At 47.9% G+C, this 17,613-nt stretch overlaps 1 protein-coding gene across 2 annotated transcripts in view; it reads left to right on the plus strand.

The window, feature by feature from the left end:
- The window catches only part of LYST (lysosomal trafficking regulator), a 139,527-nt gene that overhangs the window by 100,837 nt on the left and 21,077 nt on the right, over window positions 1–17,613 (plus strand). For both annotated transcript variants that reach the window (XM_078858664.1, XM_078858665.1), the window contains 15 exons: window positions 600–766; window positions 2,858–3,010; window positions 4,484–4,618; window positions 4,969–5,163; window positions 5,923–6,116; window positions 7,929–8,135; window positions 8,902–9,087; window positions 10,362–10,438; window positions 10,573–10,761; window positions 11,695–11,840; window positions 12,685–12,784; window positions 14,076–14,137; window positions 14,463–14,518; window positions 14,772–14,924; window positions 15,403–15,647. In XM_078858664.1, coding sequence (XP_078714790.1) covers window positions 600–766; window positions 2,858–3,010; window positions 4,484–4,618; window positions 4,969–5,163; window positions 5,923–6,116; window positions 7,929–8,135; window positions 8,902–9,087; window positions 10,362–10,438; window positions 10,573–10,761; window positions 11,695–11,840; window positions 12,685–12,784; window positions 14,076–14,137; window positions 14,463–14,518; window positions 14,772–14,924; window positions 15,403–15,647 — 2,265 coding nt within the window. The remainder of the gene's footprint in view (window positions 1–599; window positions 767–2,857; window positions 3,011–4,483; window positions 4,619–4,968; window positions 5,164–5,922; window positions 6,117–7,928; window positions 8,136–8,901; window positions 9,088–10,361; window positions 10,439–10,572; window positions 10,762–11,694; window positions 11,841–12,684; window positions 12,785–14,075; window positions 14,138–14,462; window positions 14,519–14,771; window positions 14,925–15,402; window positions 15,648–17,613) is intronic.

Here is a 17,613-nt window from a genome sequence, read left to right on the forward strand (position 1 = left end):
CGTCGTTAATAGTCTAACGAACTAATAGGCGCATGTAAATATATAAAATGCCAACCTGTATATTAGTACGGTATAGAAATTGCCTCGTATGACGTAATGCCCAATACTTGTCTCTGCCATTTATCGGTCCACGGCTGGACGAAGGCCTACCCACGCCTTGTCAGTCATGGTGGTTGTTTGACCATACTTCACCGTGCTGGTCGGTGCGAGTTGGATGAACTCGTGCCCCGTTACTGGTAGATATATCGCTCGCTACGGATGTAAGCCATGGCCTGGGATTGAACTTCATAGCACACTGCAGACCACAGCACCACCTCTAGGGACACAGAACCGCAGCGGTACATATGCATAAAACCGATCAGCACCATGGAGATGAACGGCAGAATTATTTCTGCAAATCAAGGGCAGTGGTTTAACTATTGAGTGTGCAGGTGAGTGCACCTGGACCTGGGCCCGTGGCCAGGTGGGACACATCCACTGGGCTATAAACATGGAGTGACATTAGACAGGAGGCCACACAGGGCCCATTGCAGCCACGCGACGCCACCGATGTGGGCAGTGTCGAACGTACCGCCCGCCCGCTGTCTCCGTTGGCGCAGCCTGGCGCAGTGGGAGTGCCGCCTGCTCCTGGGAGACGTGCAGCAGCTGCTCGTGGCGGCCACGATCCACGCGTGCAGCACGGGCGGAGGCCAGTACCTGCGCCTCCTCGACGACCTGGTGGTGCTGCTCAACTGCCTGCAGGGCTCGGCCAACCCACGCACCCAGGGTGAGATGCGCGCGCCCACCTCGCCACCTCGCCGGCATCATAGTCGCGTGTGCGGGTGTGTACGTGTGTGTGCGTGTGCGTGTGTGTGCGTGTGTGTACGTACGTGTGTGTGCGTGTGTGTGCGTGTGTGTGCGTGTGTGTGCGGGAAGCACTAGTGTAGCGGTTAGTGCGCCTAACTACGAACCGACGACCCGAGTTCGATTCCCGCTCATGGTCATCACTAGTGACGATTATCTGTACTGGTCCTAGGCCTCTCCTAGGTCGACTCAGCCTCAAATGAGTGCCTGGTGTGGTGTAAAAACATCGCTACTTAGGAGGCAAAGGCCGCCGGGTGTGATTCTGGCCACCCACCCCCTCGTGCCCCGTGCCGGCTCTTCATCGGTGCTCGCTAACAGCGCTTGCCCCAACAGTTTGTTTAGTCTATACCGGGGATCTTTGTCTGCGTGTAAATGGATGGTGTGTTGTTGTTTCCCTGGAGACGGGGAGATCGATGATCGATGTTCGGTCGCCGCATTGACGGCATTCGTCGTGATTTCTCGCTGAACAGAGTGGGCCACGTGAAGGCTGCCATATTTTTCCACTCCAAATTGAAAATTTAAAAACTCTCCATTGTGTAACTGTGGCCATCCAGAACAGACCATACAACCTCCAACAATACAATGTTCGATCCACAAATACGAAGGAGACATCGCAGCGATACACAACTCCGCTGCTCCTGGCTTGACCAACTGAATGTGAAATTGTAGTTGTTGCTCTGCATCTACATCAGCCATACAAAAGAAGAAGAAGAATGGATGGTGCGTGTCTTATATGACACACCCACAATACCTGGGTCTGTTTCCGTGACCTCATGTCAGGGAGCCTCTGACACTTGACATAGCATAAAGTGCATCTGGCCTGGCACAAACGTCGTGGTGAAATCACCAGCCCTAAGTGGTGAATTGTGACCATGCAACTCACACTATGGACCAGATAGCATGCCACTGCATTCTTTCAGTGGATAAATAGCAAAATTACATGAACTCTCTCCTGGAGCCCTGTCGTGGCTAGCAGACCTTGCCATTGGCATTTAGCTCCAGAAACATATTGCCACACGCAAGAATAGAATAGTGGTGAGTGACAGCCGTTGTTGTTTTTGTCTCTCTGACTGCGTGTGTGTTTGTGGTTGTTTTGTCTCTTCTGTGTGTGCGGGGAGTGGTAGTGTAGCACTTAGCACAGTGCGCTACGAACCCGGTGACCCGAGTTCGAGTCCCTCTCACGGCCAACAAAAGTGACAATAAACTGAACGGGTTCTGGGCCTCCCCTCAGTCGACTCGGCCTCAAATGAGTCCCTGGCACGATGTGTAAACATCGCCACTGGGGAGAGGAAGGCAGCTGTGCTTGGTGCTGACCACCCACTTCCTCCTGTGCCGTGCTCGCCTTCATAGGTGCTTACTAACAGCACTTGCCCTAAAAATCTGTTCAGGCTATATGGGGGCTCTTTGTCTTTCTCTGTGTGTGTATGTCTGCCTATCAGTGCGCCGAGCACAAGGGCTGTGATGATGGCGTGGTCGGTGGAAAATGTATGTCAATCCTGTCCACATGAATATGTACAACGGAGTGATGGATTCATGCTTTTGTGTAATGGTTAGCAGCCCACACTGGACTTGCAATCCAGAGGTTGCCAGCTCGACTCGATCTCCCGGTGCGGCAGTTGAAACAATGGGGCACGCTTCTTCAATGCCCCCCCTGCCTCTGAACCGATCCTGGGCAGGTTGTTGTGCATTTGGTTAAAGTGTTCACTATTACCACCTATTCCAAGACGTCTGGTCAGCGTGGAATAGTAGGCCAAATAACCTATTCGCGGAACTCCCTTAGAGCTCTCGTGATGTGAGAACAAAATCGTAAAACGATCAGTGGAGGTCATAACATAACATGCGTTTCGAGTACTTGACTGCAATAAATGTCCACACCATAAGCAACTTTGTTGAGCTATCATTTGTGGCCAGGTCGCTTTTGAAAAAGAGCTGTGTATTACTCAGTGGGCCTGTTTAGTTTTAGTTGGTTTAACATCGCCAGCTTGGGGTCATTAACCACCTCCTCCCCCCTTAGGCGTGGCTGTGGCGCTGCAGTTCAGGGTTCTGCAGGCGGCCGTGGACCTGGTTCGCTCCGTCGCCGACACCGAGAGCCAGGGCATGACCAGCTCCTTCGTTCTCCCCAGCGCTCCCCACCACGCGCTGCAGCAGAAGCGCCGCAGCATCGCAGGTGGGCGATCGGCACCCAGCTATGCATCGCGTGAAGCGAAAAGGGCTCGGTGTTTTAATGCCGAAGATGTTAATGCGGCGCCGCGTATATGGTATTCGGTTTAACGAGTAGGCTTTCGCGACCAACGTTTTTGGTTATATCGCTGGTTGTAATTACCGTTGAAATGTCGTCCTCGAATTGTAAATGTTGTGGGTTTACTCTCCAACACACCCGTGTGCTGTACTAGTAACTAATTGGCATGTTTTGTTTACGTGACAAACCTTACTAATTGGCTGTGTCGGGTGGTGGCGGGTTTGACGACACATTTATGTATATGGTTTTCGCGCCGTTTTTGTCGTGCGAGAGTATTACGAAGGCGCTATTTTGCACAGACGAGTATAGTCTGCCCAGTGAGGGTAGACGATGCTTTGTGGTTTGAGCCAATACATCGGTTTGTGGGGAAATGTAGCAAATTTGGACCGTTAATTGGGCACATATGGTCTACTCTTTTTTGTAATAACGTCATTGGATCTTTAACATCCACTGTCAAGCGGACAGCGCTTATTGTTTTTATGAATCCACCCGGAGTGTTAGCTAGGATGGCCACAATTCTCGAACCTCTGCAACAAGTGGCAAACGTGCAACCACTTGGTCATATCACCATCATGTCATCAGATGCGGAATCCATTTGAACATTTCAGAGAGCAAACATCACAGATTATCTTCTAAGATACCTTAAGAGGCTGTTTCCATACCCCCAGTGTGCACACTTCCAACACTACCTGCTATGAAATAAATGTTTGCCACTCGACTGTCAAACCAATATATATTTTATCATAAGAGCTGTTATTAAGTCAAATTAAGTGCAACAAAGATTGTTATATCCAGTCATTGGTGAATGGGCTAAAACCATCAACTCACTCTGCTTGAGAACCTTTTTTAATCACAGGTGGCTGGATTCTGGACTCTCACCCATAATCTCTTAACCATCCAGCCACTCCGACATGCACTTCCAAATCAATATTAAACGTCATTTATACATTTTTGCCCAGGAACATTTAACCGGGTCGCAAGTTTATTTTCTGAACGATCCTCCTTAGAACTTTTGGCCTCTTTGTTAATGAGTGTTTTTCATTTCATGTGAGAAGGGACCAGACTGAGTGGGATGCATGACAAATCACCTATACAGGTCACTTAAATGACAAGACATCATGTCCAAAAGCCCAGGCAACTTAAATGTGTTCGCATAAATGACCTCCAAAAAAATTCCAACGTTGCCATGGCTAACCAATTGATTAAAAAAAACTGAAATTGACAACCAGCAACATTTTCTCTGGCGAAGCATCTCACACCACCACCACCCCGTGGCAGAGAAACTGAAGGTTTTTCAGTTTCTCTTCCGCAGGGTGGAGCTCTGGTTGTATCTTACGGCCTGGTTGGATGGCACGACACCATTTAATGTTTTGCCTACTCGGTCGGTTTGTGGTGGGGTAGGAACTTCGGTGGTGCGAGATTCCATCATACCGCGGCAGCCCCGGCAGCGCCTCGCCCCCTTTGCCTTCCCTACGGGGTCGCCTCCGCTCGGCCGGCCCGACGCTTCGCTGCTGTGCACCCTGGGACATGACGCGGGTGGGTCAAGCCTTTCCGCATCGGCCGCCTGTCGAGCTGTGCCGTCTCAAAGTAATGTCCGCCTCGAGTAGCCAGCGTCTGGCATTTTAAAATGGCTGCCAATTGAATTTATTCACACAAATATGCAAATATTTGTTTATTTTAGCATGTTCACGAATTAACCACTGATGAGCTGGAAGCAAACAGTGCAGAGGGATAGGGCCTGAACAGATGTTGCATGGAAATTGATTTTGACGGACAACACAAAGTTAGCAAACTTTAATAGTTTTCAGATAATAAAACGTTTCTGAACTAAACGTGTTACGCAGTCGTGCGCGTACATATTTTTTGTTCATGCGCCTGTACGACAGGCGCCGGAGCGTCGATGGCGCCGCAGTCGGACACGCTGCTGCTGATGCGCATGCGCAGCGTGGCGAGCGACGAGCTGTCGCGCCTCGTGCAGCGCCGCATGAGCCAGGACAACTCCCTGCGCGCGCCCGAGGCCGAGCTCATCCAGCGCCTGCAGCGCGTCACCGTCATGGCCGTCAACCGCATCCTCTTCCAAGGTCGGGTGTCCCATCCCGTACTCGTCCATGGGGGGGGGGGGGGGGGGTGCGGGGGGCCCCCCGACAATACTGTCCAACTAAACTATTACATCTGACACCATGACCGCACCATGATCGCACCTCTGATTAGCACGGTTGGCTACGTACGTTGCGAAAGAAGTTCGACATGCATATATACATACACGCATGACGTCGAAGCACGGGGCCCCCCAAAGCGCAGGGCCCGGGGAGGTCACCCGATGCGCTGTACCCTAAGGGTGGCTCTGCCCGTACGATTAGAGGAGGGAAACTCACGGAGGTGGGGGGGGGTAGTGGGGGCCCAGAGTTTGTTGAGGCCACTGGGTTTATCGTGCAGTATGCCACAGCTTAATGAAATATGAATTATTAAAAACAACATAGTCTGTCTAAACAGGCGAACATATATGATTGGAAATAAAATCGTTTCGGCTGTGTGTGAATATTTCGTAATATGATGCGTCCTGGTAACGTGAACGAGAGCGGGGAGCTATGTGGAGCAAGCTAAACAGTAATCGTTGTCTGCCACAATTAATCAACGGTATCGTCAATCACCTTCCCAGTGAAGGCCTCCACCAAAGCCTCCTGTCATTATAATATGCCTAAATTAAAAGGACTAAACATCGGCATATAGTCCTCTTGAAAAGAAAAAAAACACTTTAATGGCCAACATTTTTCTTTAATTTGCTGCTGCTGCTGGATATGCCGCTAAGTGTAAGTCGGGAATAATCGTGACCTTCACAGACCCCGTTCACGATGAGGTGGAGTTCGCCGACCTCCCCATGACCCCGTCAGCTGGTCAGCCGCCTTCGATACACTGCGGCTCCCCCTTGTCGGACGAAGAGGACAGGGCGGAGTGGCCCATGGCTGTCAGCACGCGCCTGGCCTTCCAGCGACAGATCTTCCACATGATGCTTGATGGTCTCAAGATTGCAGTCGTGAGTCATGGAGATGCGTGGGAGGGGGTCGAAGATTTGCAGTATTGTATGTGACCCACAAGCTGGCAGCTGCCACCTTATATGGTCGCGGTTATTTAGTTTGTACGATTTTCTCCTCACTTGTTACAAACTCATGTATTGTTGTGTTGCCTTATGGGTAAAAGCATATATATATATAGCCCCAAAGTTTAGATAGAGTGCCCTTGCCAATAACTGCTGGTAACCCGGCAGTATTTGTTGTTGATGAGACCTAAAAGCTTGAAACCACTCCAGAGTTTGCTTGCTTAATCAAATGTTCCAGGATAAACATGGTGTGAAAAGCAACAGGCCAATGGGCTAAACATCTTATATATGTGTGGAGTCATAAAACTAAGTTCTGCTGCTGTTTACTCACTGGTCATTGATTGCGATTTCATAATATTACAAGCATTTCATAATTCTGCATCTCTAACACTTGACAGACATCTTAGTAATGTTTCCGTAATAATGGATTAATGTAGATTACTGTATATTGAAACACGAGGAACTTAATTTGTCCATCACTCTGTCAGTGACGGCAGTTGAGTACAGGGACTCCTCTACTTATCAAAATTGAACTTGTGAACTCTCAGAGATACGAACAAACCTGCCCGTATGTCCAGTTGCCTGCATACGTACCTGCGCGTTTTCAGTTTGAAATGCATCACTAATTTCTAGAACAAATTTTTTTCCCCAGCTGCTAGATATGGTCAACCTTATTAAGCTGACGGGTGATTTGTTGGAAAACTTTTAGATCTTTGTTTGAGTGCCGTGCATAATATGTGAGTGGTGATTCATGCCACATTAAATATTTGACATCAACGTGACACCCAGCTGAAAGCACAGTTAGTTTTTCATTTTTATTTGAAAAGTAAATTTATGCCACCATTAGCTATACGATGGCCAACAAAAAAAACAGTGCTCTGTCTTCACAGAGGCTGCTTGTCTTACATGTATGCCTCCTGTGGCAAATTTGCCTGGCAGAATGCTTGCCAAGTTTATTTTTTATAAAATTTGGTCCACACGGAAGAGAATCGGTGCCCTTTGCCGCTGAATCCTCAGTTGCTTGCGTGTGCCACGATTATCACCATTAGTCGGTGCAGCTCATCAAGCATCCATGCTCTATGGGAATTCAAGCTACTTAACACGAACAAGGAAAACAGCACGAAACGCCCACCCTGCCTCCCGAAAGGTGGCTCAATAGGCCATGAATCCAGGTGCTCATTGACAAGACCATTAACTTTCCATTATCCGTGGGCGGGTTAACCGTGCTTGCGGGAATATGAATGAAATATCTTTACATGCAAGCTGGCTTAATTACAGTAGAAGCTTGAAATAAGGACACCCCTTGGGAGCAAGGCCAACTAGGCTTGTGCTTGTATGAGAAGTTGCCATTGGTCTCCTCCCACAAGGATTATATAAGGATGTGTTGCTTGCATCAGAACTATGCTCACAATGTGTGCTTATATCCAGCTTCCAATTTATTAACTGCTTCTCATTCATCGACGGTCAGTGACTCGGCACCCACATGACCCCACGCAATTCTTGAAAATGACACGTGACACGTTCTATGTCTTCGCCCTCACTCATTGCACGCAAACAATGAATACCTTTTTATAGCCTAATTCAAATGTTTTTTGCATTATTTGTGTATTCTTGTTTTAATGCGGGCTCAGGCCTGACCTGTATGATTGAGAGTTGATTACGCACAAGCGGACAAAGTTGTGCTCACAGCCGTGGGCCGTTTCCCCCCCCCCCTCTCCCCCGCCGGGTCCTCCGTTGCTCGGCGAGCAGGAGTGCGGGAAGAGCACCGCTCCACGGCAGCAGTGGCGGCGCATCCTCTGGGCGTGTCGCGAGACGTTCCGCGCTCAGCTCGGCCGCCTGCTGGTGCACGTGCTGTCGCCGCTGCGGTCTCCCGCCGAGCGCCGCCTTGGCCTGGAGGTTGTGGCGGAGCCCAACTGCAAGGAGATGCTGCGCGAGACGCTCAGCAGCCCACCGCAGGCACGGGTTGGCGCACGCACGCACGCACGCAAGCACGCACGTACGCACGCACGTACGCACGCACGCACGCACGCAAGCACGCACGCACGCACGCATGCGTGAGTGAGTGAGTTTGAAAACTACGAATCCAATGATAACAGTTGGCCTTGATGTGCCGCCAGAAATGCCACTGTGGGTATATTTAGGCTTCGATGGGGCAGTTAAAAATGTCACTTTAAATATGTTGAATTTCGACTGGATGTACTTGCTACATGATTTGGTGCAATGCTACGACTATACGAATATGGTTGTTTGCAATGCAGTTCTACATCTGGCTCAAATTGAAGGTAAAATTATGTTCGTGGTGACAGCAAAAATAAACACTAAGTTCATAGCCTACACTGTCATATCAATCGCACCGCAAATAATAACTGTAATTTTTAAGCAATTACTCTCACGGCTGCTACATTTTACATTTAAACTGAATTTCATTGAAGAGACGGCACAGGCCTCACATTCATGGGGATGGCCATTCCGTCAGAAATCGCTCCTTCTCCTGGTCATCCGTACTACTCAGACCCTTTCCAAGTCCCAACTGAATTCCTTAATTTTCTCCTCTTCCTATGGCTATGAAGTTCCCTCATGGTCAGGTGGTAGACCCCATAGTGTAATTTACGAATGCGTTGAGTTTTGCGTTTTTTTGTTATCTGTGCTCGTGCACTGCTGGCGGCAAATAATTCGTTTCAATTGTGAACTTGGCGCCCGTGTGTGTTCCTGTGGCGACCAGCACGGGCCCAAGCTGGCGCTCTACGTGTCCGAGCTGCTGCGGGAGCAGGGGCGGGAGGGGCGTACACTGGGACGCAAGGAGCAGCGAGCGGCCGAGGTGCTGCTCAACCTGCTGCGGCAGTGCGGGTACAAGAGCGTGCCGCCCGGAGCGCCGCCCAAGGCCGACGTGGTCGAGGCCGTACGCGAGGTGAGCCACCGATGGGGCCGCCACCTCTGCAGTATAAAAAATATATACAGAAATAATATTAAATCATTGTTCTTTTACCATGGGATATTCTAACGATGAAGGGCAATCTTATCGATTAATGTTTCAAAAGATATTCTTGGTTCTTGTGGTAAAGTCACTTAGCTAGAAAATTTTAATAAAATTTTAATTAAAAATATATTTTATTTTCTATCTACGTGACTTTACTGAAAGAACCAAGAATATGAATTTCTACAGTCACTAACGTTTTAAGTCAAAACTTTCAAAATATGTTTTTCATTTAATTGTACCTCAACTTGGGCAGCTGTGAGACGGTGGTCAGCGCACTGCGCTGTGAAACAGGCCAACCTGAGTTCAGTCCCAAACCGTGGCTAATAATCACAGTGGCGAGTGCTACCTGAATTAGGCCTGGGCCCCCCCCCCTACCCTTCACCAACGTTTATTGAACTTCTGCTGGGTGAACTATGATCAAACTGCCCTCGCATACAAGTGGCATTCACCGATCAGTGGATTGACCAAGGGCTGTAAATCATGATTTGTGATGATGGCCCTTCTGATTGCACGGAATATTTCATTGTATTGCTGACATTGCAGCCACACTCCACGGGTAAATATTGACTATGCTGATTTGCAATTGAACGCAGTTTTTTAGTTTGATATGAGATGCCTGATGTGTTCAAGGAGATGACTGGGGGTGGCCTACTTTCAATTCTATCTCAGGTCCAGTGCAGCCTCTCTGCAGCTCATCATTGAGGGTTAGGCTATTGGTGTGATTTCTACAAATTGGCTTTTGTTTTGGATGTACAGGCAATAACTAGTGGAATTTGATTAACTTGTAATAATGCCCTTGATTTAATCAGGAAAGTTTCACTGAGCTTTGTGACTCTTTTCTTGTTTTAAGGACGGTATTCATGTATTGGGATGTTTGGCATGTGGAAGAAAGCGATAGTGCTCTGGGAAAACCCCCATGAGGCTCAAAGCTTCGCACAGTTGGATTCAATTTGTTGCTCTGCTGCCATCTCCTGGCCACCTCGCAGCCCCAGCAGACAACACCTCTGCTATTGCCAGGCAGTCTCCCAACCAAGCATTAACCACGCTTGGCACTGCTTTGCATCCAAGATTAGACAAGATCAGGTACATTCAGGGTGATTAGATTCACAAATGTAGTTGCTCCATTGACATGCGGGTTAACGTTTAATGCGAGGCGAACCATCACATTGATGAATATCGCCTGACGGAGCGATTCTCCATTGCAGGAGCGCGAAAAGTTTCAGAAGGAGGAGGAGTCGAACCGAGAGGCTTGGGTGCGCCGCATGACGACCAACGGGCAAGCGTACGTCTCGAAGCCACGTCTCTTTCTAGCACCTCACAAAAATCCCCAAAAAATTCACATGTCACTGCAAGGTCTCGGATTGGCGGGAGGAGAACGACCATCTTGACAGCTGGCTCCCCGCGCTGTGTACTCAGGCTGCTGGGACGCATCGAGACCCGCGCGAGGTCTGTGTCGCGCGTGGCGGCGGAGGTGACGCAGCGCGTGGCCGGAAGGCAGGGCTTGGAGCGCAAGAAGGTGATCGCTCACATCCGCGAGGCCTACAAGGCGGAGCTCAGTGCTCAGCGCTGCTGGCAAACGCTCTTCCGCCAGCTCACGCACGAGAGGTGACGACGATGGTGCCTTGTCCGTGTTGTCTCATCAGTGTGCCCTCCTCGATGATCTTTTGAATACCAAGGATTGGGATTTGGATGTAATCACCTTGCAATGTATGTTGTTAGCAATGGCGACTTTGCATAAGGGGCTTGTGGGATCGGACCCCACTAGAATACATAAAACATTTGCAAATTCATAACTGCTCCTTTTAAATATTTTAAACTGTGTTAAACCTCTCTCTCTAGGGATAGAAATTATTTATATGATGAATCAATACATCTTTATATGCCTAATAATCGTGGTACTTAGTGCAGCATTTACGATCACTTTTAAAACATCTTACTCGCCATTAATATATTTACTAGCATGAATAATTTACACACAAATCCGTTGTGCATATTAATCTGTTAACGTTTTATGAGCACATGCTTCAAAGGGCTAATTATAAGTACTAATAACTTAGAGCCCATTGTCGCTCACCTTCTGGATGAAGGCCTCCCTCTTGCCGTATTGATTATTGTGATTTATTTGACCACACTTGACCATGCTGGTCAGTGCAGGTCGATGAGGTGTGATCACCCATGACCATTCCATATATCACTGAGCCACTGGATGATAGTCGTCGCGGTGAGCAATTGGTTATCTTTGTTTAACCAGGTAAGAACACACTACGAATGCTAACAAGTCTCGTCTTCTAAAGGTGACCTGGGTCAACAAATGACAACAAAAACTATACGAACAGACAGGCTAATTTTCGATTTAAAGCTTTTGTGACCTTTCCCTTCTACGTGACTTTACCGAAAGAACCAAGAAGACAGGCTAATTATTGATGACGAAGGCTCCGCCTGGAGCTCTCGTGGTGTCCAGCTTTGACACCCACGCCTGTGCTGCCGTGTGCGCGTGACCCGTGTTGTGGCGCCGCTGCCGCCGCTACCACCGCGCAGGGCGGTGTGGTTCGATCCCGTGGCGTGTCCCTCCTCCTGGCAACTGGACCCCACCGAGGGCCCCAACCGCGAACGACGCCGGCTGCAACGCTGCCACATCACCATCCCCAACAAGTACCTGCTCAAGGACCGCTGGACCAGCGCAGGTGACTGTGAAGGAAGCTCGGCCACTTGAACTCGCTTCAGCGGCCCTCCCCGCGGCACCTCCCCCCTTGAATAGACCCAATTGGCTTATTAGAAACATTGAGGTGTTGCCCCCCCCCTCCACCTACTAATGGCATAACCTTGCCAGTTACCCAAAAGTTGTAAATCTTTCTCACAATAAATTAATGATTTCTAATAACCTGCTGTCAGTGTGAAGTTGTGGAGTAGATTATTGTGCTCATTAATTATTTTCGGGGAGAATCAATTTCATCCTTATTGCCCTCTGGCCCTGCCTCTGATTTTAATTTAACTTTGTACTCTACGTAAAATGTAGCCTCCACCAAACTAATTTCCACAAAGACATCGCATCCCGAGCGTGTTTCCCCACTTAAGATATGTATAAACTAATTTGGCGAAAGCGATAACGTTCGTCGTAATGCCTTTCAGTTTCTAAGGTGAGTGAAGGGTCATTGTCGTGCGGCTGGGGATTAATTGCCACGCTTGTATCTTTCTGTGTGTCGCCTTCTCGCCCTCGACGCTCTCAACCTTTGCTGTCTCTCTCTGTTCCTCCTCCTCCTCCTTGTGCTCAATCCACATTTTCGCTCTTTTTTTCTTCTTGACCCCCTCCCTTCACTGGAACAAACTTCCCCCTCCACATTGAGCAGTCCCCTTCGCTCACTAGTTTCCGCTCCGCACTCAAAACTCACTTATTTTCTCGAGCTCACCCCGCGACCCCTTAATCTCCCCCTCATAACCGCCACCGTTACTTTTCCTTCTTCGTATTCTCATTTGGCTTTCACTCATTCAGGTAATAATTGCGTGGCGTGGCTCTGTTCTGTCTCACAGCTGACGCCATCAAGTTGCCGCTGTCATTCCTCTTTGATGACAAGAGCAGCTCATCGGGCTCGTCGGCAGTCAAGGATAAGGCAACGAGCGAGCCCACCAAGTAGGAACCCGTCGGATTACGTGCCGAAGCGTTTAAAGCCACTTTGCATTGTAGTCGTGTAATGCCCTTGTCGAATGGTGAGAAGAATGTTGGGAGGAGATCACACACACCGCACTGTGAAACATATGGTGTATAAGCCACGGTGCGGGTTGGTGGGAGGGGAAGCCGTGGCGAGGAGCAGCGGTGTCGATGGCATTGGCTGTGATGACCTCTTCACCGTGACCTTTGTTATGCAACCCATAATGCAATTCACATGCCAATTTCAATACGAGTCTTCAGAAATTTTTTTTTTTTTATTAAATTCTCATCAGGTCCCATAGTGTAAAGTGAAATCTCCAACTGTTAATGCCACTCCATTTATGTGCTTTCAAGAAGGGCCATTGCCCAAAACATTATTGATTACATATATATATTAACTTTTTAATATTTATTTTTATTAAGGCAATGTGCGGGCGCGATACATCAGGTTGTGACGCACGGGTACACACCCATAATAGAGGAATTTTTGGGTTAAATTACGTAGATATAAATGTGTCGTTAAACCCGCCACCACCCGACACAGCCAATTAGTAAGGTTTGTCTCGGAAACAAAACATTCCATTTACATGACATATCTTACTAATTGGCTGTGTCGAGTGGTGCCGGGTTTAACGACACATTTATATTTACGCGATCTAACGCAAAAAAAACCTGAATTATGAATGCTATTGGTCGCGAAAGCCTACGTGTGTACACACCGTCAACACAAGCCAAGCCGGTTATGAAAAGCAGGGGATAGGAAGATGGCAAACGGACACGCTGCCCCAAACCATACGCGGTCCCACCGAAGGGGAAAAGGGTAACTTTTATTAAGTCAGGTGACATATATATTTACTCTTAAGGCGCCACAGTGTTATTGACGAATGTTGAGAGTTTTTTTCCATTGTGGGTAACACAATCGCCGACAGCCGAGTGCTTGGTGTTATTGTCACTCAGTCCTGATGATGCACCAGTGAACTCAGAACTGCTCGGCGATGTTGTTGCTGCTGCTGCACTGCAGTTTGTTAACAGACTGCTATCGGGTTAAATGTGGCAATTAAATACTTGGTGACATCATTAAAAAACGAGTAGGTCATTGTGTGCCTTTATCACAGCCCGCATCAGAAATTATGAAAATTGACTTCAGATAACTTTATGGAAAATTAATGTCATAACACAGTTGACCCTTTCAAAGTCTTCACAGGGTTGTCACCTATTTAATTGATAAAAATAATAATTAGCATGGTGAATCCTGCCCTAATTTTCCTGCCAGATTTACTCGACGGTGCATCAGCGTGGTGCCCTCTAGAGAGACCCCCGGGGAACTGCTTCTCGGTAAGTGCCAGCCGGGCTGAAGCGTGCATGGCATCGCGATGATATGATGGGCCACGCGTGGAGTGGCTCTCTGGCCTGTGAGCCAGCACTTTGGAAACGGGGGTTCAGTTATTCATCTCGCTAGGTTTTGAAAAACTCCACCCTGAGATATTTTGTTACGTGATGTGCACAATACAAGTGCAAATCTTAGTCTTGTTTACAACGCTCCCATTTTGCAAAGAAGACTGCGGGATTGAGATGTAACAACGCCCCCCGGAATTCCGCGGTCGTGACCGTGCGCTTTGTGAGTGAGGCTCAGCGAATGCTTGGCTCCGTTCGTCTGCAGGAGAGACTGGAATGTACTTTGTGGAGGACAGCACTGGAGATGCAACTGAGACTCCGGTACACACCTTTCCACATTTGTGGCTATTTTAACGTGATTAACAGTTAAATTTAAAACGTAAAACTTTCGCAATATCATTATGTCCATTGGAGTAAAAGTGATGAAAATGTGAAGCTGATCTATTGTGTCCCTTAGTCTCCCTTCTGCTACTTAGGCATGCAAACACTGTGGCTGCAGGTGTGATTGTCTCTTTTCACAATAAAGTATAAATATAACACTTTCTATTGGACCTTCCCTCAATCGGCTGGGCAGAGCTGTGTGGGTGAGGCCGAGGCTCTGTCCTTCTCCTGGACCTACGAGGACATCAAGGAGGTGCACCTGCGCTGGTGGCAACTCCGTGACAACGCCCTGGAGGTCTTCCTCACCAATGGTCGAACTCTCCTGCTCACCTTTGATTCCACCAAGGTGCCCCCTCCACGCAGAGCAAACTTGCACTGAGGGCCACCGTTTGGATAATAATAGAATATTGATTGGGGGGTTGAAGGGTAAATATTCGACGTCCACTCGCCACGTGTTGATACACAAATCATTTGGGTGATGGCCAGGTTGCTCAGGGGGAGGGTCACTTAGAACTGGAAAACGAGATTGTGATGGGTTGGACGTGGCTCAGGGTGGGGGAGGGCAGAGGTCACCGAGACGGGCATTGGAGTGGCGCCCAGAGGTCAGAGACCAAGGGGAAAGCCCTAAAGGAAAGATGGCGGGATACTGTAAGAGCAGGCATTGGAAGATGGGTACCGACTGGGAAATCTAGAAGAGGGTAGGAAGCAATTGCTAGGATTTTTCAGCATCGGTAGCATTGGCCATGACGAACCTTTTGCAACTTACGTGCGTTGATGAAAAAAACTAACTAACTGCAGTACTTGTCCCTCATTCCATGTCACAGGTGCGCGACCAGGTCTACCAAACGATCCTGAGCTCCGATCTCCCCAACCTGCTCGAGTACGGCAACCTGTCGGCCCTCACGCAGCTGTGGTGCGCCGGGCAGATCACAAACTTCGAGTACCTGACGCACCTCAACAAGCACGCGGGCCGCTCCTTCAACGACCTCATGCAGTACCCGGTGTTCCCCTTCGTGCTGCGTGACTACGCGAGCGAGACGCTCGACCTCGCCGACCCCAAGGTCTATCGGTAAAGGCTTTGACCCCCTCGCCATATTCTTAGGTTTTTTCGGTAAAGTCACGTAGGTAAAAAATAAAAATTTATAAAAGTTAAATAAAATAAAATTCACGACGTTTCGGAGGCTACACAAGCTTCCGTCTTCAGGTGGAACCATCACAGCCACGACAGCTGTATCAAGTAAATGAGAGATTACAAGAGCTACCACTCCGTATATATAATGGTTGAAGAGGGGAAGGACCAAGTACGGCACACTTTTTATTAATATGGTAAGGTGAAGCTTAAGACTAAGAATAGACTGCCATCTCTCGTGCGCCCGGGATTGCGTCGACCGGCGGAAATGTGAACCGCGCGCGAGGGTTGTCGGGCATTGATTCAAACCCGTTTAGGAAGAATGTGAAGTGGGGGATCGGGCTGCAAACGTTCCAAGGAAGAGGCGAAGTGTCGCTCAAGAGTTTTCTGCGTGCCGGAGAGCTCATGCAGCTGATTTGTCAGCGTCCACGCTGTTCGTGTAAATTTTTTATATTTCAGAATCATATTCAATAGAATGGGATTGGGATTTTCCTTTCTCGTTTAAATGCTCGTGTTTTATGTATGTTTTACTTGACTGTTATATATTGCATGTATATTGCATTGCAGAGGTGTGTAACAATTCCTCTCCCCTGACGATGTGATGAATTGTCGTGAATCAAAAGTCACGATTTGACTCGAGAATTATCAATTATATTTAAACATTGCAGTGGATATAGCAGCCACAGGTGGCTGCAAGTGCCACGTGAATCCATTGCATCGAACATATATGAATCAATCAAAACATTGATTGTTAGGCATGTGAATCAATGCATGTATCAAGAGCTGAAAAATCTATATTTATCGGCGAGTCTGTATTGCTACACGTTTGTTGACAGGCTTCATCTGAATACTGTCGAGCAACTGGTGATCAATGGTTGTCAGTGTTGATGAATAAGCTTTGTCCTAGACCAGGGGTCTGCAACCTTTAAGACATAAAGAGCCACTTGGACCCGTTTCCGAAGGAAAAAATAAACTGGGAGCCGCAAAACCATTGCAACATTTAAAACAAATATAACACTGCATATATTGTTTCTTACCTTATTGCTATATACAGGATCGTGCAGTCAGCTGTCAATCTGAATAAAAAAAGGACTTTTCACTTAACAATGTAAAATATATTTTTGCAAATTAATAGCTAAATTACCTGGTTAATGGGATTTTTGCTCCTGAACCTCAGTGCACAGTGTCTGCACATCAGGGCTGTAAGACGTCACCTTCATTTTCACACAGGCTTGCAAGCTGTCATCTGTGAGGCGTGATCGATGTTTGTTTTTAATATAGTTCATGTTGGAGAAGACCTGCTCACATACATATGTGGAGCCGAAGATCGACAGGACTCCAAATGCATACTTTTTCATATTTATATAAGTGTTGGGGATGGCATTCCATGTTTCGAATACAAGTTTGTCCTGTTTGGGAAGGTTTTCAATATCACTCCATTTATGATTCTGAGCCAGAATGGCCTTCTGACGGGCAACATCCTCAAAAGTAGCGGTCAAGCATTTGAACTTGGACACCCATATATCTTTGTCGGCTATATCGGCCAGTTCCATCTCAAGATCAGGTTGACTTACACCTGCAAATGCAGTCATATTCAATAGGGATGGATCGATCGCCAGGGGAGTGACAGGGAAGGATAATGTCGTTTTTTCCTCTCTGAACTCACAGAATCGTTTCCCAAACGAACTTTGCATTGTGGTGATTGCAGACTTGAAATATTCCAAATTTATCGTATCATGACTTTGTTTGAACTCTCTCAAAGAGGGAAAGTGAGACAGTGTACCTCTCTGTAAATCTTTGACAAACACTGTCAACTTGCGCTCGAATGCCAAAACCTCCTCCAGCATGTGCAGGGATGTGCCTCCTTTCCCCTGAAGGGTTGTATTTAGCGTGTTTAGATGTGCTG

Source organism: Lampetra fluviatilis, chromosome 7, assembly GCF_964198595.1.
Source record: "Lampetra fluviatilis chromosome 7, kcLamFluv1.1, whole genome shotgun sequence".
NCBI classification, from domain to species: domain Eukaryota; kingdom Metazoa; phylum Chordata; class Hyperoartia; order Petromyzontiformes; family Petromyzontidae; genus Lampetra; species Lampetra fluviatilis.